Source organism: Oncorhynchus keta, chromosome 29, assembly GCF_023373465.1.
Source record: "Oncorhynchus keta strain PuntledgeMale-10-30-2019 chromosome 29, Oket_V2, whole genome shotgun sequence".
Classification (NCBI taxonomy): domain Eukaryota; kingdom Metazoa; phylum Chordata; class Actinopteri; order Salmoniformes; family Salmonidae; genus Oncorhynchus; species Oncorhynchus keta.
In genome coordinates this window covers 23,411,583-23,437,980 of record NC_068449.1, presented here as the reverse complement: position 1 = coordinate 23,437,980, position 26,398 = coordinate 23,411,583, and the positions used below count along the sequence as shown (strand labels likewise).

Sequence of the window (26,398 nt, the reverse complement as noted above, 5' to 3'; positions counted from 1 at the left end):
CCTCTTATCCAGTCCCATCCCTTCATTGAATCATACGCTATGTGCTGAGACAGACCGACCCGCCCCCGCGAAACCGAAACACAAGATACGGGCTTGGGTTGGAGCTGCTCCGGGGAACTCGCCATTTCATTTCAACATTTAGGGAACTTTGGCACAAAGATACAGGTATGTGCATTACATTTCCTCCTACAACATGTGTTCTTTTTAAACCGATCTCGTCATTCAAGGATTTTCGTAGCTGAAACCGTTATCTGGGCCTGGCACTGCCTGAAAATGGGACGCGAGAGTGGGTCAGAGATTTCAGAATAGAGGGGGCGCTAGGTCACTTTATAGGCGAGGCCTTTTGTTAGGATTGGCTTCTCAGGTGCTGTACACTGGGTTGGGTTTCAGAATAAAGCCAACATTAGCTGTGATTTTCTTAAACGTTATTTGTAAAATAAAGTATGTGTAGTTTGGACTAGAGCATTTCACCTATTTAAAATATAGAATAACGTTAGCTGTGTCCGTGAATCTCGAGAGAGACGTCTTGTCAGTGAGTGACGAGCCTTTCCGCAAATGTCACGATTCGTAGCTGGCAAGCTCACTATAGCTTTTCTTCAACAACCCAGCTAACTAGATAAACGCCCAGACCGCCCCCACCCCCCAAAAAATTGGCCTACCCCTTTCGTGCCTATAGCTAATATGAGGTAGGCGTCACTGGAAACCCGGAGTGGTTAGCTAACTAGCCACCAACATGTGCGCCCCTTGTCAAATAATGACATTAGCACGGCTTTGTAGCTAGCAGGTTCGTAGCCATCGCGTCAGTATATCTTAACCAGGATAATTTCGCTGTCGTGTCCAACTCAGGTGTACGTTGCTAGCCAAGTTAACGTTAGTTATATAATACATTCGCATTATGATTAGCTCGTCTAGTGTCACTAGTAGTGATTAACGTTAGCTAATAGAGCAATATCTAACCACAGTGCTGCACACTAGCTTACTTAGCTAGCTAAGTTACGTGCAAGGCCATGACATGTTAGCAAGGACTGAACATTATCGTCTTGAAACGGAACTGATCAGCCTAAGACTAGGCAATACCAGAGTTGTGCTTAGAACACATGCTACTAGCCTGTACTTAAAACATGCTACAAACACCCCTTGTAGGCAATTTTTAGGTGTAAAGAAATTACTACTTTATCTGTAGAATAGTTTCATTTTGCTAGCGGTTTACAACATTACACGCTATGCAACGTTTCAATGGACAGCACTATGTCTTTTGAATTTAGGCTTATCATATGATCTCTAATAGTGATTGTTCGGAGCCTCACGTAAAGGTACATTTCTGTCCTACCCTACCATCTGTAGTAACGTTAGCTGTTGCGATTGAAGAATGAGTGATCCTTGAGGTATGCGTTTAACTACAGGTATTTTGAAAATGCTCTCTGCATGTCATAACATTTTTACTGTGTTAGCTAAATCCCCCAAGTGCGGTGTAATTTTACAGACAGTGACTTATGACAGGGGCCATCTACAAAATGTAGTGCATAACATTTGGGAAATGCTCACCTTATGTTGCAGCCATTAAGAATTTATTTACATTTACATTTAAGTCATTTAGCAGACGCTCTTATCCAGAGCGACTTACAAATTGATACAGTAGACTATATATATATACTTCCATATTTCCACCAGTCCTGCCTGCATCACTGACCAAGATGCTGTTTGTATTGTATACAGCACATTCATAGAACCACGTCATCACCCCATTTCACCTTTGAGTGAGGCCCTGTTCTCTTCCTATGTAAAAATGGGGAGATGCACAAAATTCTCCCCTCCCACTCCCCCAGTATGTCATCTCAATTTTTCATAAACAGAGACCATTAAAGAGAATAGAGAATTTAAACGATTTACAGATTGAGGCATTTAGGACCAACTGCCTTTACCACTCCCCTGCACTTTCGAAGAGGCCAGTGCAAGTATTTGACCTGCTCCTTTTTAAGTCATTGAGTAGAGAAATTGTCACTGGTTAGCCTACTCACAGGTCATTTTCCTTACATCAGTAGTGATTGGTCAGTTAGGACAGTGTGCATGGAAACCTCTAGTGAGTCTTATTCCAGATATGGCTTGAGGGGGTAGTTCTATTTGTGTGCTCCCACAGGGCTGGCTGCTGAGATACCTTATCAGCCTCTGGCTCCAGAAAGGAGTATTGTGGGATACTGAACTCACCCACGCTAGAGTAAACCTCATGGCTTAACCTGGATACTGAGGGATGTAATGGCTGGTTCCAATCAATGTCACCGTCTCCCGTGCGGTTACATGATCACCAATGTGGTTATTGTGGAAAGTCGGATGAATATAAGTTAGATTAAAATGTTTACATGCTTTGCAAGAACAATTTCCCCAATCCTGTTTACATGGACATCTGAAATATGCAGAAAACCAGCAATCAAAATGAACGTTCTACCTCAGCGAACATATTTTTGCAAAACATTTGAGTACAGACATCTAAAGTTTGAAAACCTCTATGGCTCATGCGTTCCGCTGTTCCAGACACACTAAAAAGAGGCCTGCCCGTCTGGTGCAGATCAAATACACTGCCGATAAGGTTTTTACATGTTCTAATAATTAGAAAGTTTGCTCAGAAAACCAGGTTATAATTGGTGTATGCTTACTTCAATTTTAATCTCACACAGATTTAAGATAAGCATAGTAAAGTGACTATTGCATAATCTGCCTACTGCCATCAGTTTTAATATCAAATGATTACTGTGCATGTAAACAGTATCTGTTGGGTTTATTTGGAAGTTGTAAATTATGCTTGTTCGAGAATAGGCCCTAGAGGACCAATACTGTATTTTGATGGATCCCCATTAGCTGTCAAGGCAGCAGCGACTTTTCCTGGGGTCCAGCAACATAAGATCGTTAGAGTTAAAATACGTGACACTTCATAACACCTTAGCCAACAGTGTAATACCTCAGGCCACCACACATCTACAATACAAAAATCCATGGGGCGGCAGGGTAGCCTAGTGGTTAGAGCGTTGGACTAGTAACCGGAAGGTTGCCAGTTCAAATCCCCAAGCTGACAAGGTACAAATCTGTCGTTCTGCCCCTGAACAGGCAGTTAACCCACTGTTCCTAGGCAGTCATTGAAAATAAGAATTTGTTCTTAACTGACTTGCCTAGTTAAAAGGTAAAATAAAAAATGTATACACGTCTTGTATAGCCTTGTCCCTTCAGTCCCTGCTGTGCCATAAGTTGTATTTTTTTTATTTGATTCTACTACTTCATCAGTTGCCTGATTTAGACTAGATGTAGTACTGTGTGCCTCCCTTAGGCTATTCTTAATTTGGGAATTGTGAAGTGACCTTTGGTGGGATGTCTTGTGGGTTATGCATGGGTGTCTGAGCTGTGTGCTAGTGGATTAAAGGACACCCTGGTGCATTCAGCATGTCAACACTTCTTACAAAAACAAGTAATAATTAAGTCACTCTCCTCCACTTTGAGCCATGAGATTTACATGCATGTTATTAATGTTAGCTCTGTGTACATTTAAAAGCCAGCCATGCTGCCCTGTTCTGAGCCAATTGTAATTTGAGGTCTCTGTGGCACCTGACCACCTGATTGAACAGTATTCCAGGTGGAACAAAACTAGAGCCTGTAGGACCTGTGTTTTTAGAAAGGCAGAGCAGTGGACAGACTTCCCCATCTTAGCTATTGTTGAATCAACATGTTATGACCAGGACAGTTTACAATCCAGGGATACACAAAGCAGTTTGTCACCACATTATTTATTACAAGATTTAGTGAATGTCCCAAATACAATGCTTTTAGTCCTAAATACCTTTATTTAAACAGGTAGGCCAGTTGAGAACAAGTTCTCATTTACAACTGCGACCTGGCCAAGATAAAGCATTGTGACAAAGACAGTTACACATGGGATAAACAAACGTACAGTCAATAACAATAGAAAAATCTATGTACAGTGTGCAAATGTAAGATTAGGGAGTTAAGGCAATAAATAGGCCATAGTGGTGAAAAAAAATACAATTTAGCATTAACACTGGAGTGAGATGTGCAAGTAGATACTGTGGTGCAAAAGAACATGGATGAGGTAGTTGGGTAGGCTATTTACTGGTGCAGTAATCGGTAAGCTGCTCTGACAGCTGATTCTTAAAGTTAGTGAGAAGTCTCCAGTGATTTTTGCAATTAGTTCCAGTCATTGGCAGCAGAGAACTGGAAGGAAAGGCAGGCAAAGGAGGAATAGGCTTTGGGGGTGACCAGTGAAATATACCTGCTGAAGCGTGTGCGTTGCTATGGTGACCAGTGAGCTGAGATAACGTTCTACATTTCTGGAAAGGTGGATTTAAAAAATAAAGTAGAAGCCCGGAACTGTTTGGGCACAGACCTGGTTAGTTTGACAGTACACTGCAGGCCATCTCTGCAGTAGATTGCAACTCCGCCCACTTTGGCAGTTCTAGCTTGATTGAAAATGTTGTAGTTGGGAGTGGACATTTCAGAATTTTGTGGCCTTCATAAGCCAGGATTCAGACATGGCTAGGACATCAGGGTTGGTGGTGTGCTAAAGCTGTGAATAAAATAAACTTAGGGAGGAGGCTTTGATGTTAACATGCATGAAACCAAGGCTTTTACTGTTACAGAAGTCAACAAATGAGAGCACCTGGGGAGTAGGTGTAGTACTGGGGGCTACAGGGCCTGGGTTAACCTCTACATCACCAGAGGAAGAGTATGATAAGGGTACGGCTAAAGGCTATAAGAACTGTACGTTGGGAAAAGAATGAAAGGAGCAGATTAGATTCAGGGCATAATGTACAGACAAGGGTATGGTAGGACAGTGGAGGTTAACCTAGGCATTGAGTGACGAGAGGTTGCATCTCTGGAGGCACGAGTTAAGCCAGGTGAGGTCTCCGCATTTGGTGGGGCGGGTTGGACAAAAGAGCCGTCTAAGGCATGTTGAGCGGGACTGGGGGCTCTGCATTGAAATAAAACAAGAACTAACCGAAACAGCAGTAGACAAGGCATATTGACAGAGGCATAAAGCTATCACGGGTGTTGATCAGGAGAGCTAAGACAACGGGTAAATGGCAATGAATGGGCAGAGTCAGTTAGGTACATACAGGACCGAGTTGAGGCTGGGGCCGACCAACAAAATTAGGTGCCGTGTTAGTGAACAGTCCAGCAGGCATCAGCTGTGTAGCGGAGTGATCATAGGGTTCAATGAGCAGCAATAGGTGAGTCAGGGAGCCGTTCAGTAGTCGCTACTACGCTAGGTGAGCAGGAGACACGGCGTTCAGAAAGCTAGCGGGCCAGGGCTAGCAGATGGGTCTTCAGCAATATCGCAACGGAAAAGCCTGTTGAAACCACATTGACGTTTACGTCGGCAGACCAGTCGTGATGGATCGGCAGGGCTCTGTGTCGAAAGTAGAGTCCAGGCCAATTGGCAAAAGTAGTATTGTAGCCCAAGAATTAGCTGGTAAACTTTGTCAGCTAGCTGGGAGATGAGGCTAGCCCAAGGCTAACTGGTGCTTGCTTCAGGACAGAGGCACTAGCCAACAATAGCCACTCTTTTGCAGCTAACTAGCTGCAATGATCCGGTGTAATGGTCCAGAGCTTGCGGCAGTAATCCTGTGGTAGAGAGAAAAAAAATAAAAAAGTCTGATATGCTCTGGGTTGATATCGCGCTGTGCAGACTGGCGGGTATTGACTGAGTTAGTTACACCAGCGTTTCTACCGAATGTCATTGTCGGTGAGGTGTGGACATTTTGCAGGTGAAAGATTGTTAATTTGCACAATTTTGTTGCATACTTTTCTGAAGGAAGAGCTGCATGTGTACACGGAGCAGAGGGGAGGAGAAAAAACGCTAATAGGAAGAACGGGGGGAAAAATTATATCTGTACAAACTCATCCAGAGCTTCCCGACTTCTGGCAGAAAGACATACGATATGATGGAAAACATGAAGATACACTTGTAGGAAATTCACGTGCACCGCACAGAGACTCGCAGATACAGAACGCTATGGACTCACCGTCTCCCGTTGTGCTATTTACAAATGTGACTGGTTAACTTCATAATGTCAAATGTGACTGAAATAAAGAATACAATCTCCTAATGTATTTCACAAGTTGACTGCAGGTATTAACTAAAAGTAGCTACAAAACATGTATTGAAAACCCTCATACTCTGTACAAATATTTAAGACGCAACATGTCAACTGTTAGTCCCATGTTTTATGAGCTGAAATAAGATCCCAGAAATGTTCCATATGCAAAGCTTCTCAAATTGTGTGCACATGTTTACATCCCTGTTAATGAGCATCTCTCCTTTGCTAAGATAATCCATCCACTTGACAGGTGTGACATATCAAGAAGCTGATGAAACAGCATGATCATTACACAGGGCACCTTGTGCTGGGGACAATAAAAGGTCAGTTGTCACAACACCACAGGTGTCTCAGAGGGAGCATGCAATCAGCATACTGACTGCAGAAATGCCCACCAGAGCTGTTGACAGAATTGAATGTTCATTTCTCTACCATAAGCTGTCCCACAGCCCTCACAACCTCAGACCACGTGTATGGTGTTGTGTGGGCGAGCAGTTTATCCGCCGTCATCACCTCATGTTTCAGCATGATAATGCAAGGATCTGTACACAATTCCTGCAAGCTGAAAAATTCCCAGTTCCTGCATACTCACCATACATGTCACCCATATTTGGGATGCTCTGGATCAACGTGTGCCAGTTCCCACCAATAACCAGCAACATTTCAGACTACAATCAACAGCCTAATCAAATATTCAAAGGAGATGGGTGGCACTCCATCAGGCAAATGGTCACACCAGATACTGACTTTCTGATCCACAGCACTTTTTTTTTATTAACTTCTTGACGCACCCATCCCTTTAGCGGGTTAATTTATCAACACCCGCTGAATTCAAATTAAATTACTAAAAATACTTCATTTTCATGAAATCACAAGTGCAATATAGCAACACAGCGTAGCTCATTGTTAATCCACCTGGCGTGTCAGATTTCAATACAGAATTTTGGCGGAAGCATAACAAGCTTTTAAGTAAGAACATCTCTCTCAGTAGACAAAATATTAAACACTAGCAGCCAAATAGATTGGTCACGAAAGTCAGAAATGCAATAGATTAAATCGCTTACCTTTGATCTTCGGATGTTAGCACTCACGAGACTCCCAGTTACACAAATTCCTTTTGTTCCATAAAGATTTTTTATATCCAAAATACCTCCATTTGTTTGGCGTGTTATGTTCAGAAATCCACAGGCTCGAGCGGTCACGACGTCGCAGACAAATTCCAAATAGTATCCGTAATGTCCACAGAAACATGTCAAACGGTTTTATAATCAATCCTCAGGTTGTTTTTAAAATATATAATCGATAATATCAACCGGGACTGTCACTTTTTCAATAGGAGAGGGAGAGACAATGGCTGCCCCACTCTGTGGCGCAAGCGAAACTCTGCGAACACCTAGCTATCCACTGACGCGATATCTTTCTCACTCATTTTTCAAAATAAAAGCCTGAAACTATGTCTAAAGACTAACACCTTGAGGAAGCCATAGGAAAAGGAATCAGATATCAGATTGATATCACTTTAAAAAATGGAGGCAAGGCATCCAATGGAACAAAGCTTTCAGGAGAAACAGCACTTCCTGGTTTGATTTTCCTCAGGTTTTCACCTGCAATATCAATTCTGTTATACTCAGACAATATTTTGACAGTTTTGGAAACTTTAGTTTTCTATTCTAAATCTGACAATTATATGCATTTTCTAGTTTCTGGGCCTGAGAAATAGGCAGTTTCAAATGGGTACGTTTTTTTAGCCAAAAACAAAAATCCTGCCCCCTACACTCAAGTTAAAGGTATCCGTGACCAACAGATGCGTGTCTGTTTAACCAGTCATGTGAAATCCATAGATGAGGTTATAAGGAATTTATTTCAATTCACTTATTTCCTTACATGAATTGTAATATTTGAAATGGTTGCATTTATATTCAGTAAATAGTTGACTTTGACTAATGAAAAGGTATTAACTATTCCGTGTCTTTTTCCAAATACCCCGGTATGCCGCCCAAGCCTAGTTACTAAACATAGATGGTACTAACAAATGACAAGCTACAGGTCAGGTGTAGTGCCCTGAAAGGTTGGTTCGCCACGTTGACAATTTATCATGGGGGTTCCTGAGGCCTGTCCCTGCCAAAACAGGAGCTCCGGGGAATGGTCCAAGAGAGCTTTGTCTTCAGGCTCATTTCCATGCTAGGATATGGCTCCTGCTGCAATGGGAAATGTTTGCACCCTCCAGTCTGAGGCATAGTCAGGGCAGAAAGCAATAAGGCAGGTATGATGCAACTCACCCATCGCAATCCTGTCCACACTGCCTAGTGTTCTATTCTGCTTAAGAGGTCTTAACTTTCACATCTCCAATTGTCCCAACTAGTGTTTTCTGCTCTTGCAGGACAAGACTGAAATAACTGAGGGCGGGTGCTCTGGTTTGGTGCTGAGAGTTAACACACGACAGTGTCAGAACTGAGAAATAAAGTATAACAAAACACGCTAATCAAAAAAGGCCATTGTCAATATCTATAGAACTCAGAATATAAGAAAAGGAAGTAGTCTAAGTAAAGTGTCACTCTGATTGGCAATAAACCTACAAAGTTAATGTTATACATGTTAAAAATAATAAAATAAAAACATCTACTTCAGCACCCAGTACACACAACAAAGGACTTAAGCCACCACAAACAATGAGGTGGAAAAAAAAAAACAGCTGCTTATATACGTGTGGAAGAGAGGAATGCTGATTATCAGAGTGAGTTCAGGTGTGGTGAGTTGTTAGGAGAAGGGGTGTGTCCAGAGGGTAATTAGGGAATTGGTGAGGTGGCATACTCCTTCAGGGGTTTGACGTTAATATATAGAACTCTTAAATATTGGCATCAATTCACCTTTAACCACAACAACCACGCAAAATGTAGCTGATGGGCAATTCCATGGTAATGGAGACTCAGATTTTTCACTTTAAAATCTATACCAAACAAAAGCCATTTATTTCAAAGTTTAACAATCCATTGAACTCTATGCGCAAGGACTACTTAACAATTTCCACAGAATTTTACAAAAACGCATTTACAAGAAGAACTGTGCAGATAAAATGTTGTTACTGTAAATGTTGTTTGTTTTCTTTCTGTGTAAATTGTCAAGTAGTCATTGTGCATAGAGTTGTATGGTTTGTTAAACTTTGAAATCAATGCTTTTTGTTTGGCACACATTCTAAGTGAAAGATCTGAGTCTCCACGGGAAATCTGTTACTGTGGAATTGCCCCCATATGCATTCGTGCTCTGTGAGAACTCACTTGAATACAATTTATTTCTAATTGGAGAAGTTTTGTCATTGGAAATGGTCTGAAGCAATCTCTCAGAATGAGGAACAAGTGAATGATAAGTTAGCCTTACATGATGACAGTTGTTGGGTATATATCTATCTGGCTGCTTGCTGGACTATGTGTGTGTTTGTTTGTGCATGAGTCGGTGTGTGTGTGTGTGTCAGGTGTGAAATAATGGGAGAGGTTTTACAGGCCTAGGTGAAACTGACTGTTGCACCTCAAGCCCATCAGGCCCAGAGAAGCAGTGCAGCGGGAAGTTATTCTTAATGTATTATCATGGGTAATCTGCTTAATCCAAATTAGGGCCTAACTAAGAGGCCCAGCATAGGAGATGTGCTAGCTAGACAGAGGGGGCTGAGTCCTGTGCTATTGCTGACACCAATCTGAATCCAGAGCAAGCGGGTATTGTCCTGTCAGCCACGGTTGGCGCAACTGTTTGTATTGTTGACAACAATAGTACACTTCAAACTAGACCATGCCCCAGAGCTGAAATGTTTTAATTTCCACTCCGTGTACAAATAAAGTGATGCCTGACTAAGTAAAACAATCTCTGTTCAGGTGGTTGTTTGACAGGCATTTTTTTCTACTAATGTTATTTGGCAATGTAATGATCCTCGTAGTGAGTTTTACCACTATATTGTCTTCCACTATTGTGGTTTCTTGAAAGTAATAGAGCCTACTATGTTTGCATTGATACTATGGTCTCCTTCCTCATCTCCTTTTCTACCACAGACTACCATATCCTGTTTTAAAGGCACCTAAATCTTGTATCTTGCCCATTGACCTTTTGAATGGCAAACATACATTGCATTTGGAAAGTATTCAGACCCCTTTCCCTTTTCCATTTTTTTTTACGTTGCAGCCTTATTCTAAAATGGATAAATAAAAAATCCTCACCAATCTACACACAATACCCCATAATGACAAAGTGAAAGGTTTTTAGAAAGTTGTGCAAATGTACTAAAAATAAACAGATACCTTATTTACATAAGGATTCAGACCCTTTGCTGTGAGACTCGAAATTGAGCTCAGGTTCATCCTGTTCCCATTGATCATCCTTGAGAAGTTTCTACAACTTCATTGGAGTCCACCTGTGGAAAATTCAATTGATTGGACATAATTTGGAAAGACACACACCTGTCTATATAAGGTCTCACAGTTGGCAGTGCATCTCAGAGCAAAAACCAAGCAATGAGGTTGACGGAATTGTCCGTAGAGCGCCGAGACAGGATTGTGTGGAGGCACAGATCTGGGGAAGGGTACCAAAAATTGTCTGCAGCATTGAAGGTCCCCAAGAACACAGTGGCCTCCATTCTTAAATGAAAGAAGTTTGTAACCACCCCGACTTCCTAGAGCTGGCCAAACTGAGCAATCGGGGGGGAAAAGGCCCTTGGTCAGGGAGATGACCAAGAACCCGATGGTCACTCTGACAGAGCTTCAGAGTTCCTCTGTGGAGATGGGAGAACCTTCCAGAAGGACAAGCATTTCTGCAGCACTCCACCACCAATCAGGCCTTTATGCTAGAGTGGCCAGACGGAAGCCACTCCTCAGTAAAAGGCACATGAAAGCCTGCTAGGAGTTTGTCAAAATGCACCTAAAGGACTCTGACCATAATAAACAAGATTGAACTCTTTGGCCTGAATGCTAAGAGGAGGAAACCTGGCACCATTCCTACGGTGAAGCATTGTGGTGGCAACATCATGCTGTGGGTATATTTTTCTGCAGCAGTGTCTGGGAGACTAGTCACAATCAAGGGAAACATGAACAGAGGAAAGTATAGAAAGATCCTTGATGAAAACCTGCTCCAGAATGCTCAGGGCCTCATACTGGGGACTAAGGTTCACCTTCCAACAGGAAAACAACCCTAAACACACAGCCACGACAATGCAGGAGTGGCTTCGGGACGAGTCTCAATGTCCTTGAGTGGCTCAGCCGGAGCCAGGACTTGAGCATCTCTGGAGAGCTCTGAGAACAACTGCAGCGACGCTCCCCATCCAACCTGACAGAGCTTGAGAGGATCTGCTGAGAAGAATGAGAACTCCCCAAATACAGGTGTGCCAAGCTTGTAGCGTCATACCCAAGAAGACCCGAGGCTGTAGTCACTGCCAAGGATGCTTCAACAAAGTACTGAGTGAAGGGTCTGAATACAAATCAAAGTCAGAGAGGCTGCAACCTACATTGAGACCCAATCCCTTGCTACTTTAATAAATGGATCACAAGTTACTTTAAACAGTGCCAATTTGAAATAATCCTTACATATCTTACATTACTCATATCACATGTATACTACCGTTCAAAAGTTTGGGGTCACTTAGAAATGTCCTTGTTTTTGAAAGAAAAGTCCAGTGTCTGTGTTCTCTAGCCAATCATAATCTTTTATTTTTATTGACCAGTCTGAGATATGGCTTTTTCTTTGCAACTCTGCCTAGAAGGCCAGCATCCCGGAGTCGCTTCTTCACTGTTGACGTCGAGACTGGTGTTTTGCAGGTACTATTTAATGAAGCTGCCAGAACAATAATAGACTGATGAGTTTCAGAAGAAAGACCTTTTTGTTTCTGGACATTTTGAGCCTTTAATCAAACCCACAAACGCTGATGCTCCAGATACTCAACGAGTCTAAAGAAGGCCAGTTTTATTGCTTCTTTAATCAGAACAATTTTCAGCTGTGCTAACATAATTGCGAAATGGTTTTCTAATGATCAATTAGCCTTTTAAAATAATAAATAGCTAACACAACATGCCATTGGAACACAGGAGTGATGGTTGCTGATAATGGGCCTCTGTAAGCCTATATAGATATTCCATTTAAAAAATCTGCTGTTTCCAGCTGCAATAGTCATTTACAACATTAACAATGTCTACACTGTATTTCTGATCAATTTTATGTTATTTTAATGGACAAAAAAATGTGCTTTCATTTCAAAAACAAGGACATTTCCAAGTGACCCCAAACTTTTGACCAGTACTGTGTATATACTGTATTTTATACCATCTATTGCACCTTTCCTATGCCGCTTGGCCATCGCTCATCCATATACTTACATGTACATATTCTCATTCACCTCTTTAGATTTGTGTGTATTTGTTGGGGAATTGTTAGATATTACTGCTCTGTCAGAACTAGAAGCACAAGCATTTACATTTACATCTCACATTAACATCTGCTAACCATGTGTATGTGACCAATACAATTTGATTTGAGTAAATGGTATGAATACTTATGTAAATGTGATTTATTTTTTATTTTCTGAAACAATTGCAAAAAAGTTTAAACCTGTTTTTGCTTTGACATTATTAGGTTGTGGGGGGGGGGGACAATTTAATCCATTTTAGAGGAAAGCTGTAACGTGACAAAATGTGGAAAAAGTCAAGGGGTCTGAATTCCTTCCGAATGCACTGTATAAATAAAATCCATGTCTCAATTGTCTCAAGGCTTAAATCTTTCTTTACCGGTCTCCTCCCCTTCATCTACACTGACCACATTACATGCACACCAACATCCCGTTATTATTCGAGATACTCAAGTATTCTGTTTTTGGGTTGACACATATCCCGAAAATGCTTTATCCCGGGTTATGAGAAACCCGGATAAGATGCCTAGGAAATGCTGATCTAAGACTGGATACTGTGCATGTAAACAACTTATCCTGTTGCAGTCTGCTCAGTTTTGCATATCATGGGTGATTTTATGTTTTCATTTTATTGTCAAACAAATTACTTCAAAAGGTAGACTATATGCTCAGTTCGATCCACCATAATTTTGCCTACTATAATGGGTGGCAGGGTAGCCTAGTGGTTAGAGTGTTGGACTAGTAACCGGAAGGTTGCAAGTTCAAACCCCCGAGCTGACAAGGTACAAATCTGTCGTTCTGCACCTGAACAGGCAGTTAACCCACTGTTCCTAGGCCGTCATTGAAAATAAGAATTTGTTCTTAACTGACTTGCCTAGTTAAATAAAGTTAAAACAAAAATATATATATATTTTCTTTTTTACTGCAGGACACTTTCATCACCTAATTTAGACATTTCTGCTTTGGTAGGCCATATTCACAACATTTGGTAGGCCATATTATAATTCACAACATTTGGTAGCCATATTATAATTCACAACATTTGGTAGCCATATTATAATTCACAACATTTGGTAGCCATATTATAATTCACAACATTTGGTAGGCCATATTATAATTCACAAAATTTGGTAGGCCATATTATAATTCACAAAATTTGGTAGCCATATTATAATTCACAACATTTGGTAGGCCATATTATAATTCACAACATTTGGTAGGCCATATTATAATTCACAACATTTGGTAGCCATATTATAATTCACAACATTTGGTAGCCATATTATAATTCACAACATTTGGTAGGCCATATTATAATTCACAAAATTTGGTAGCCATATTATAATTCACAAAATTTGGTAGGCCATATTATAATTCACAACATTTGGTAGGCCATATTATAATTCACAACATTTGGTAGCCATATTATAATTCACAACATTTGGTAGGCCATATTATAATTCACAACATTTGGTAGGCCATATTATAATTCACAACATTTGGTAGGCCATATTATAATTCACAACATTTGGTAGGCCATATTATAATTCACAACATTTGGTAGGCCATATTATAATTCACAACATTTGGTAGGCCATATTATAATTCACAACATTTGGTAGGCCATATTATAATTCACAACATTTGGTAGGCCATATTATAATTCACAACATTTGGTAGGCCATATTATAATTCACAACATTTGGTAGGCCATATTATAATTCACAACATTTGGTAGGCCATATTATAATTCACAACATTTGGGAGCCATATTATAATTCACAACATTTGGTAGGCCATATTATAATTCACAACATTTGGTAGGCATATTATAATTCACAACATTTGGTAGGCCATATTATAATTCACAACATTTGGTAGGCCATATTATAATTCACAACATTTGGTAGCCATATTATAATTCACAACATTTGGGAGCCATATTATAATTCACAACATTTGGTAGGCCATATTATAATTCACAACATTTGGTAGGCATATTATAATTCACAACATTTGGTAGGCCATATTATAATTCACAACATTTGGTAGGCCATATTATAATTCACAACATTTGGTAGCCATATTATAATTCACAACATTTGGTAGGCCATATTATAATTCACAACATTTGGTAGGCCATATTATAATTCACAACATTTGGTAGCCATATTATAATTCACAACATTTGGTAGGCCATATTATAATTCACAACATTTGGTAGGCCATATTATAATTCACAACATTTGGTAGCCATATTATAATTCACAACATTTGGTAGGCCATATTATAATTCACAACATTTGGTAGCCATATTATAATTCACAACATTTGGTAGCCATATTATAATTCACAACATTTGGTAGGCCATATTATAATTCACAACATTTGGTAGGCCATATTATAATTCACAACATTTGGTAGGCCATATTATAATTCACAACATTTGGTAGCCATATTATAATTCACAACATTTGGGAGCCATATTATAATTCACAACATTTGGTAGGCCATATTATAATTCACAACATTTGGTAGGCATATTATAATTCACAACATTTGGTAGGCCATATTATAATTCACAACATTTGGTAGGCCATATTATAATTCACAACATTTGGTAGCCATATTATAATTCACAACATTTGGTAGGCCATATTATAATTCACAACATTTGGTAGGCCATATTATAATTCACAACATTTGGTAGCCATATTATAATTCACAACATTTGGTAGGCCATATTATAATTCACAACATTTGGTAGGCCATATTATAATTCACAACATTTGGTAGGCATATTATAATTCACAACATTTGGTAGGCCATATTATAATTCACAACATTTGGTAGGCCATATTATAATTCACAACATTTGGTAGCCATATTATAATTCACAACATTTGGTAGCCATATTATAATTCACAACATTTGGTAGGCCATATTATAATTCACAACATTTGGTAGCCATATTATAATTCACAACATTTGGTAGCCATATTATAATTCACAACATTTGGTAGCCATATTATAATTCACAACATTTGGTAGCCATTTGTCTGTCAACAGTAGTTTGATACATGTAGCTTCTTTTCTGCCACAACTTGTTGCCTCAGAAGTCCAATTAGAGTAGTGCTCAACGGAATACTGTCTTACATAACTAGATTACTCATGCATGCATTCTATCTAACGCTGGTAAAGTTGTCTGTTTTGTTTAGTGACAGGGGAGAAAACAGTGGAAAGATTAGTCCTGTGCAAAATGTCCAAATGGCATCAGCTTTACCGGTTTTAAGGAAATGAAAAGTCCACACGTTTCTGTTAAGACTTCGGTTTGTCTTGGGTGCATATTTTATGTGGTTGAAATACTATCTGCTTGCATAACACCAGTGTCAAAAGAACACATAATATAGCTTTCACATTTTCTCAAGAAATGCTGAAAGGAAGAAATCCTATTTCTCCACTCTTGTTCCCGAGACAAAATTAACATTTGTTGTATAATTTCACTGCAAGAAATGTATAATTCTGCAGGAGTTAATATTATTATAGGCCGACACTCAGTGTGCCTATTCTATTTAACCCATATACTTAAATGAGGAATATTCTGTTTATTCATGGCTACAAGGATACTCGTGAGTGGGATAAGACCTTAAGTGGGATATGAGCTACTATACGGAATACTGTGCGCATGTAAACATGGTCACTGTTTGAATTGGATTTAACAAGGACATTATTAAGGGATCATAGCTTTCACCTGGTCCGTCTGTCATGGGAAGAGCAGAGCTGTGTTTGAATGCTCATACTAACGCTACTATTTGTGACGTAAATGTAGAATGCTTACTGGTCATAGTATGGATCTAGTTAGAATGCCAAACGTTCCGAGATGTCGTACTACATTCGCCAAAATACGAAGTATACAAGCGTGGACACTATTTCCGTGATTTTAGGGCCCATAATGCAATTGATCAGAAAATAAGTATGGCTTCACAACATTTTCAGATATTTTTTTTGGGGGGGGGGGTTTATTAGGATCCCCATTAGCTTTTGGCTACTCTTCCTGGGGTCCACACAAAACATAATACAGAATGACATAATACTGTACATCAATAGACAAGATCAGCTCAGACAGAACTACATACATTGCAGAAAACGGTGGAAATATGCAGCCGAAGTCCAACAAAAGCGGATACAAATTCATTACTTTAACTAATTATGACAAATGTTAAAATGTTGAGCAATGTAATAAAGTAATGACTTTTCAAATAAGTTACCTTAGACGCTATGTCGGCTGACAATTTGTTAGCTACACTATCCTTACGAACCGCATAGAATATCATTACAGCAGTATGTACTACCGGTATGTTAGCTAGCTGCCTAACGTTAGTTGGCTATTAATACATCGAACTTACCTGTATATTAACTATATTCTATCTAACTAACTAACCAACGTTTATTGACTTGATTATTCCCGTCATAATTAGCTTAGCTAAGTAGTATAGTCGTGCGTTAGCAATGGACATTCGGGTGCGTAAATTCGCTCTGGCTATCTACTCCGATTTCAGCTCACTCTTATCTGAGTGTACCAGAGACCATAATAACTGATGAATCTACGAACGCTCAACACCTGTTGAATATGGTCGATGGTAGTAACTTTCGGCAAAAAAAAAGCATAATTAAATTGTTGCCAGCAGCACAGTCACCAACGCTCTGAATAACATGAAAACAGCTTAACCGACTGCTGCTTATTTGTTGTTCTTATTTCTTACTTTCTTTGTTGGTTAAGGGCTTGTAAAAGTAAGCATTTCACTGTAAGGTCTACCAACACCTTTTGTATTCAGTGCATGTGACAAATACAAATGTATTTGATTTGTTAGAGTGAGGTGTTCTCTCATTTGTGTCTGGTAGTAGCAAACCAGTTAGCTTGGGTGATTGACTGCCGTTGTATGGTCAGAACGCTCAGATCAACCCTACTCCTTGGCCAGAGCGTTCAGTGTACGCACGCTCTTGAGAGCAAAATGCTCTGAAGTAACAAACGGACAATCTGACAAAGCTTTGAATTTACTAATGCCCAGAGCACACTGAGCACTCTCTGGCACTCCGGATTGAATTTAAGAACGCACCCGTCGTAAAATGTATAGCTAGTAATTTGTTATGCTAGCAAAAGGTTGCATAGCAACAGCATCAACTTCTGGTAGACAGGCGAGCACTAGTACACACAACTGAAAGGATACCGTTCTTTTACAGTATACTAAAATGAACTAATAGTATGTAGTATATACTCATTAAGTATGTAGTATACAGTATGTTAGTATGGGTATTCAAACACCGCTCAGGTGTTTCTAATGTTTTGTACACTGTTTATGTCCAGCATCCTGTGTAAATGCTAAGGGACATGCGTAGGCGTTTACCTTGCTTGACAACAACATATTGCTGTGTCTTGGGCCTGCCAGGAGAAGAGCATTTTCACCTCTCAACAGGCTGGTGCAAAACTGCAGCTGCAGCACTGGGACAATATTTACACGTTGGTGTATTTTTGCCCCTTGCAAAGCCTTCCTCTATTGAGTTTAGAGTGTCATGTCACCCTCGAGGTGCAATCCATCAGGGTGTCCATTTTGTTTATTTCATCTAGCTAATACACACACTATGGACATGATAAAAGGTAGACAGATTAATTCAGTGCATATTGTTTCTCGTAAGTACATTGCTTGTAAGCGTTACCAACTTTAGTAGCTAGTCTACCGTGTTTGTGTGTAAAAAAAAGTGTTAGGCTGTAGGCTAGGACAGTGTTCTCTACTAGTCTAATAGACCCTATCACAGAGATGAGAGGACTATGGGTGAGGGAAGACACAAAGGTGTCCTCCGTACATGCTAATTACCCCTCCCTCACACACACACACACACGCACATTCCCTCTGCACAGGGCTGTCTCCCTCTGACTGCAGATAACCTCCAGGAGTTGTCACATTTCTTACCAATAAATGTATGCAGTGTGGAAAAGGCATTAGCATTTTTGCTGTAGTATATCAAACCCATAACGTATTGAGGAAGTGTCAGCAGCAGCGCCAGCGTCCTCTTGTTAGGGAGGCACTGGGAGAGGTGGAATGTGTTCTGGCACCACAGCTATTCGTGTCAGAATGATCTGGGATGTCTGGAAGCGCCTGTAGCTGTTCATCTTGTAAATCACGTTACCCCATTTCCCCTTTCACTGGGCTGCCCTGGCATGGATAGGGCTGTGCCAGTGTCTGACTGGCCTTGAAGTTTGGAATTGACCTAGTCCGTGTGAGAATCAACTTTTTCATCTAAAATATGTGGCAACGAAGAAGAGGTATAGGACATTTAGGGATGAACTGATCAGCTATTTTGCTATGCATTATTTGCAGCTATGACGCATTTGTTACATGTCTTATGTTGACAGTTGGCTTATCATGTGCATGATACTCATGACTCATTCTTGCTCTGTCTCTTCAGAATGGCGCTGGACATCTATGACTCTCAGTACTTGGTAATCCTGGCCCCATCCCTGGTCATCGCCCTCATCTTCCTCTTCTTCTGGCTCTTCATGAAGGAGACCTCTTATGATGAGGTGCTAGCCAGGCAGAAACGAGATCTCAAGCTGCCACCCTCCAAACCAGACACTCGCAAGAAGAATGACAAGAAAAAGAGCAAGAAGAAGGAGAGCAGTAGCGGAGGAGGTGGTGGGGGAGGAGGAGAGTCAGAGGAAGACCTGCGGGACTTTGACATGGCTGACGCCGTGAGCAGCTCCACCGCTGAGGAGGAGGAGCCTACCCCTATGGCCCCGCCCACCCCGGTTCCTGTCCCTGTGGCAGCACCAGCCGAGGCCCCTGTAGGGGTGAGGGAGAGGAAGAAGAAGGAGAAGAAAGCTGCCAAAGCTGCAGCTGTTCCCCCTGCCGAGGAACCTGAGGTGAACGGCTCCAAGCCAGCTGGCCGCAAAGCAGAGCCCCCTGCCCCAGTGGCTAAACCCAGTCCCCCCTCACCCCAGCTTGACCACCAGTCTCAGCCCCCATGCCAGGCCCAGCCCCCATGCCAGGCCCAGATCCCACCCCAGCCCTCTGGCAAGAAGAAGAAGGAGAAGAAGCAGAAGACAGAGTCTGGTGAGTAGAAGGCCAGAGTGGCTTTAGTAGGATGAGGATGTGTGGTGTCCGGGGCACTGGCCTGCGTCTGCAAACGGGGCTAGCATCTTCCCTGAGGCCACTCATTAGTGTCTATCCTCCCGAATCAAATCTGATTATTTAAAGCACAGTATGAGTAGGGAGCAGAAGGGGGTTTGTTAAAATGGCCATAACCTCAAAATACCTTCTACACAAATGTGTCTATCATAGTGGCATCCTCGTCGTATCTCCTAAACCTAATTGTCCTCTTGTTCGTTCCTGTCTAGTGGAGGAAGAGATTAAGGTGGAGAAGGCTCCAGCTTCAGTCAAAAAGGAGGCTCCAGTGCTGGTGGAAACCAAAGCACAGGATGGTCCTGCCCCCCCAGACACCACCACAACCAGTGGCAAAAAAAGAAACCCTGCCAAGAAGCAGAAGACTGAGCATGGTAAGGATGATGAATACTTACTGTAGTGTAATCAAAGTCAGAGCAGGTTCAGAGACATTGTTTGACGCTGCTAGCAAAAACCAGAATATATCTAAATCTGCCTTTTTTTGAAAATGAAATCCTTGGGCCAACAATATCTTGATTTATGTGTCTGGCAGCAAATATGATCATGTGCTTCTGTCTCCCCCAGCCCCAGTGGATGATGTCCAGGCTGACTCTGCGACTTCTGCCAACCACAATGATGATGCGCCCTCCAAGGGGAGTGGCAAGAAACAGAAGAACGAGGCCAACAAAGGTGCGAAACTTACACTCTAACATATAGCTGCTATACCATGTTTATACAACGGGTGTGTCTAATCCTGAATGCTGATTGGTTAAAAATTAATTCCAGCCAGTGTCTATTCCGCAAGTTACCACCGGCTAAATTTATGATGTTAAAATGGCTATTTACTCTGTTCCATCTGACTGCGCAATCCACTGTCTCATCAGCCCAACCAGGCAATTTATCAACCTGATCTCCATTATAAAAAGCTTCTAGACAGTATCTCACATTTCTTTTAGACTAACATTTAGTTTTCAACAGCAGAGATTTGTATAAACCTTGCTGTCTGTCTCTCCGACATTTGCAACATTGTTTCAATATTCAAATTCGATCTCCAGCCGTAATATTGTGAACGTGTCAGGAGTCGGGATGAGACAGACAGCCAGGCAGCTTTTCTCAGCCAGTCGGAATCATGAATCAGCTTCATTTTTATGGATATACAAATAACTATCAATGGAAAACAGGTCAAACGAAACAAGGTGCAGCCAGTTTGCTACCTTTCCAGCTTCAGTTGGAAGTGATTGTGTTAGCTGTGTTGTTGGCTGTCTCCTCTGAACAACGGTGTCCTGACGAGAAAGCACATTTTCTATGCCAGGCGAAATTGTGCATAGCTCTTTTGTTATGGCTGTATCCCAATAAATGTCACTAGCAAACAGCTTAAACAAACGCAAATGCAGCTACTTTGCTGTTATTCTGGCTGCACTATTTGATGTGACTGTAAGTTAGCCATAGTTGGCTAGCTAGCAAGCAAAGTTTAAGAACGTTGCCAGCCTGTATGGCAATGGAGCATTTTGAATGAACGATTGGGTCGCGTCCATAGACAGAACAAAAAGACTGAACGACTGGGTCGTGTCTCTAGCAACCGAACCATTAGAACGAACGACCAGCCGGCTTGGGTAGCAACCCTAGATTTGTGTCCGGACTATATCTTGTGGAAGGATGAAATAGTATGAATAAACAACACCTGTGTTAATATATCCTCCAAACACCAGCTTCTCTGGCATTATAACTTAATTAAAGCTGACATATGAACAGGGATATTTTATAAATGTATTTACACTGCACTAATTTATTCAACACATCAGCTACCATACAACACATAATATAATTCATCCTCTACCTGTATGTGTGTATATTTGCAGAGAATTCTGAGGTGAAGCTGAAGGAGCTGCTAGTGGGCCTGGGCAGTCTGGCCCTGTCACAGGCAGAGGCTGTGAGTGTGGTTACTGTGCTTAAAGAAAAGAACCCCTCTGCCCTGGACGCTTGGCAGAAGTCTGCAGTGAAGACTGACCCCTCATCCCTGGAGAGAGAGAGGCTCCTCACCACTCTGCAGGAGGAAGCCTCCATCGCCAAGGACAAGGTCCAGCAGCTCAGCAAGGTACAGCTGCACACACTCATAAGATAACCCTAAGATACCGGTACAATAATGCATATCCATTGACTACATCACTGGTTGACTACCCGTGGCTTGGTGACATTTCACTGCTGCTGTTTCTGCCCTTTCCTCTATTAGGAGCTGCAGCAGGAGAAGCAGAAGACTGTGAGAGTGGAGGCAGTTCTGAGGGACCAGCGTGGGGCAATGGAGAAGGAGCTGAATGTCGTACAGGCTAAAGCCCAGGGAGAGCTTCAGGGCATGCAGATGAAGGTGAGCACCATCCACCACTGATACAACCTTTACCTTAACAGGCCAAACCTCAACTACCATCACCCTTTTACTGTCATGCTTTATACTCAGACATCAGTCCTAAGGCAGTATACAGAGTACTGTTTCTGATGCTGTATGTTAGGTGGTTAGAGCAACAGGTAGCCTAGTAGTTAGAGTGTTGGGCCAATAACCGAAAGGTTGCTAGATCAAATCCCCGAGCTGACAAGGTAAAAATATGTCGTTCTGCCCCTGAACAATGCAGTTAACCCCCTAGGCCGTCATTGTAAATAAGAATTTTTTCTTAACTGACTTGCCTAGTTAAGTTAAATTGACTCCTAGTGATTTGTACTGTGTAGTTCCAGAAGCTGAGGGAGCAGCTGGAGGGTCAGATCGCCAGGCTGCAGCAGGAGAACGGCATCCTGAGAGACGCAGTCAGCTCTGCCACCAACCAGATGGAGAGCAAGTGAGAGCCACTTCCCAGCCCTCCTAGTTTGTAAAATGTAAAATGTTAAGGTCTTCGTTGTCCCCCACGTTCGTACGTTAGTCGCACACAATACCTCGGACAACACTGGCTTAATTCTGACTAAACTTGGGTGAATGATGCGTCTTGCCAAAGAGATCCTGCATTTACAAAAGTACACTGATTGGCCAGATGGTGATGCTATAACAAAAGATTGAAAATGCTAACATTGAAAGGTCACGCTGCTCACCCCGTTTGACCTAGAGTCATGACATTTGGTGCATAGGTCCCTCTACTCACAAGGAGCAATTTTGCCGTTAAGAATTTTCGGCCATTTAGAATTGTGTGGAAAACACTTAAAACGCTACTCTTCTGGCACTGAAGGACCGAACTGCGTGAATCTTGGTATCAAATTGTATTAGTCACATGCACTGCACAAAAGTTGTAGATCTTACAGTGAAATTGACTTAAAAGCCCCTAACCAACAATGCAGTTTAAAAAATAAAAATAAGAAATAAAAGTAACAAGTTGTTAAAGAGCAGCAGTAAAATAACAGCGAGACTATACAGGGGAGGGGGTACCAGTACAGAGTCAATGTGTGTGTGTGGGGGGGGGGGCACCGGTTAGTCAAGGTAATAGATACTTTAATAACTCTACCTACATGTAACTTCATAGATAATAACAGAGAGTAGCAGCGGCATAAAAGGGGGGCAATGCAAATAGTCTGGGTAGCCATTTAATTAGATGTTCAGGAGTCTTATGGCTTGGGGGGTAGAAGCTGTTTTAGAAACCTTTTGGACCTAGACCTGGCGCTCCCATACTTGCCATGCGGTAACAGAGAGAACAGTCTATGACTAGGGTGGCTGGAGTCTTTGACAATTTTTAGGGCCTTCCTCTGAAGGCATCACTGCCATACCAGGCAGTGATGCAACCAGTCAGGATGCTCTCGATGGAGCAGCTGTAGAACCTTTTGAGGATCTGAGGGCCCATGCCAAGACTTTTCAGTCTCCTGAGGGGGAATAGGTTTTGTCGTGCCCTCTTCACGACTGTCTTGGTGTGCTTGGACCATGTTAGTTTGTTGGTGATGTGGACACAAAGGTACTTAAAGCTCTCAACCTGCTCCACTACAGCCCCGTCGATGAGAATGGGGGCGTGCTCGGTCCTCCTTTTCCTGTAGTCCACAATCATCTCCTTTGTCTTGATCATGTTGAGGGAGAGTCTCATCGGTGATGAGGCCTACCACTCCACTGTTGTGGCATCGGCAAACTTAATGAAGGTGTTGGAGTCATGCCTGGCTGTGCAGTCATGGGTGAACAGGGAGTACAGGAGGGGATTGAGCACGCACCCCTAAGGGGCCCCTGTGTTGAGTATCAACATGGCGGATGTGCTGTTTACCTACCCTTACCACCTGGGGGCGACCTATCAGGAAGTCTAGGATCCAGTTGCAGAGGGAGGTGTTTATTTCCAGGGACCTTAGCTAATTGATGAGCTTTGTGGGCAATATGGTGTTGAACGCTGAGCTGTAGTCAATGAATAGGTGTCCTGTTTGCTTATGGCGATATACAGCTCATTGAGTGCGGTCTTAGTGCCAGCATCGGTCTGTGGTGGTATATAGACATCTATGAAAACTCTCTAGGTAAATGGTGTGGTCTACAGTTGATCATGAGATACTCTACCTCTGGCAAGCAAAACCTAGAGACTTCCTTAGATATCATGCACCAAATGTTTTTTTTACATGTATGCATAGTCCTCCACCCCTTGTCTTACCAGACACTGCTGTTCAAACCTGCCGATACAGAGAAGAAACCAGCCTGCTATATTTTGATAATGCCGTTGTTCAGCCACGACTCCGTGAAGCATAAGATATTACAGTTTTTAATGCTAATGAATGCTTATTTCTAATGAATGCACGTTAGTTAGTAGAGCGGAAGGCAGGTGGGGTTTATTCGATCGCCTACAAATTCTCAGAATTTTTCCCCACACAAATGACAGGGATTTGGGCGTGTTCCCGGGAAAGCAGTATGTCCTTCACGTCAGGACTCGTTAAAGGAAAAAAAAGCTTCTGCCAGTTCATTGTGAGTAATCGTTGTTCTGATGTCCAGAAGTTATTTTTGGTCATAAGAGACGGTAGCAGCAACATTATGTACAAAATCTGTTTTTAAAACGTCTTCACCGGCGCCGTCTTGAATCACATATGTGGTATCTATGGACAAAGGTCTCTCAACACAATATTTTCCAGACTACTACCTAAAACAATATTAACCAATAAAACTTTGCCGTGGGCGTGGTCTGGCACATAAATGCATAAATGGATATTCGTATTGTAACAACATTTGGTACACATGTTGTAAACAGTGTCAAGACTAAACATATGCAACAGTTATGTTGACCTCACGGTGACGCTATAACGGGCACATGTTTATCTCTTTGATCTGTTTGACTCTGATGAAATTTGGCACCCATGCTCAGGGATATGAGTCGAGCTAACCCACGTGATATCTGACACCACTGGCCCACTTTCTATGAAACTTGGATGAATAATGCGTCTTGCCGTAGAGATGAGCCATTTGCAAAATTACACTGATTGGCCCAAGCGGGACGCTGTAGTAGTCAACTGTACATAGTCAGCTGTTTGTTCACTCGCACCCACCCAAAATTGCTAATAACCCATCAGCAACCGCCCGACTATATGTGATAAAGTGAAAATCTGAGGCCTGCAACCAACCCTAACCCGCTAATATAGAAAATGCGCTGTAGGCTAAAGTCAGAGGGCAGTATATATTTTTTGACGGGGTACAGGATTTTTTTTGCCTGATTTTTTTAATATGTTTCTGCTTATAATTTCCAACATTTTCGTAAGCTATTTTTTTATTAAACTTGTCTAGTTAGATGTATGCAGCTTCTCTTCTGTCATTATATGTTGCCATAGAAGCCTAAATAAACCCTTGCTCACCAGAATGTCATAAATCGATTGAAGCATTCATTCTATCTAGTTGACATCGGTAAAGTTTTCTGTATTCTCTGCTTCTTTCGCGGAGCAAAGACGTGTAAGGACCGGGGAGAAAATGCAAGAACAAAAACAAAACTACAAAGATTTTCAGTGCCAAATGACCTCAGTTTGACTGGTTGTAAAGGAAATAGAAAGCTGTGAAAACGACCCAACGTGTTTCTGATAAGATTTTAGCTTCGATGCATATTTCATGTGGTTGAAATACTGTCGGCTTTTATGATGCTAATAAAGATGGCACCTCTACAGATGGTATCTAACTGAGCATTCACATTCCCTCAAGATGCTGAAATAAATTAATCATATTCCTCCACTCCTGTTCCCAAGTCCAAATTTTGTCTACATTTGGTGTATCATTTTACTCCCAAGAAATGCTTCATTCTGCAGAGGAGTTAATATTAAGGCTGTGAAAGAGGTTATTTGAAGTCCCCATCTTGTGACTGTTGAATTTGTGTAGTGCTTCACATAACATAGCTATACACCACTGGCCCCATTTTGACAAAATTTGGGTGAATGATGCGTCTTGCCATAGAGATCTGTAATTTACAAAATTACACTGATTGGGGATGACATGTTTAGTGTTGCCTTGTTTGGTATTGTATCGCATCGTAGAAATACTAGTTGTCTTTGAAAGCATGGCATTGATGAGTGTGTGGGTTGTAATAGTTAGTGTGGTGTGTATGGCAGGCAGTCGTCGGAGCTGAACCAGCTGCGCTCGGAGTACTCTGGTCTGATGAAAGAGCTGACAGAGAACAACAACAAGCTGCAGCAGGAGGAGCACCAGAGGAAGTCGCTGGAGGTCAACTACAAGCAGAACGTGTCTCAGCTGGAGGTGTGCTGTCTTTCAGGGGAGGGACCATGCCTAACACAGGCATCTTATTTAGTTATTTATTCAGCACATAGTTCAGGCTGCCCCACAGAGATGAAACACAAAG

The 26,398-nt window shown here is 41.7% G+C and overlaps 1 protein-coding gene across 3 annotated transcripts in view; it reads left to right on the top strand.

Annotated features, from left to right (window-relative positions):
- The window catches only part of LOC118362523 (kinectin-like), a 48,142-nt gene continuing 21,744 nt past the window's right edge, over positions 1–26,398 (top strand). For 2 of the 3 annotated variants that reach the window (XM_035742918.2, XM_035742917.2), the window contains exons 1-8: positions 1–165; positions 18,943–19,586; positions 19,871–20,029; positions 20,220–20,324; positions 21,494–21,729; positions 21,865–21,996; positions 22,353–22,459; positions 26,151–26,295. In XM_035742918.2, coding sequence (XP_035598811.1) covers positions 18,944–19,586; positions 19,871–20,029; positions 20,220–20,324; positions 21,494–21,729; positions 21,865–21,996; positions 22,353–22,459; positions 26,151–26,295 — 1,527 coding nt within the window. In that variant the 5' untranslated portion in view covers positions 1–165; position 18,943. Of the gene's footprint in view, positions 166–6,351; positions 6,425–18,942; positions 19,587–19,870; positions 20,030–20,219; positions 20,325–21,493; positions 21,730–21,864; positions 21,997–22,352; positions 22,460–26,150; positions 26,296–26,398 lie in introns of all 3 variants that reach the window. The other variant, XM_052486243.1, reaches the window with a different exon arrangement.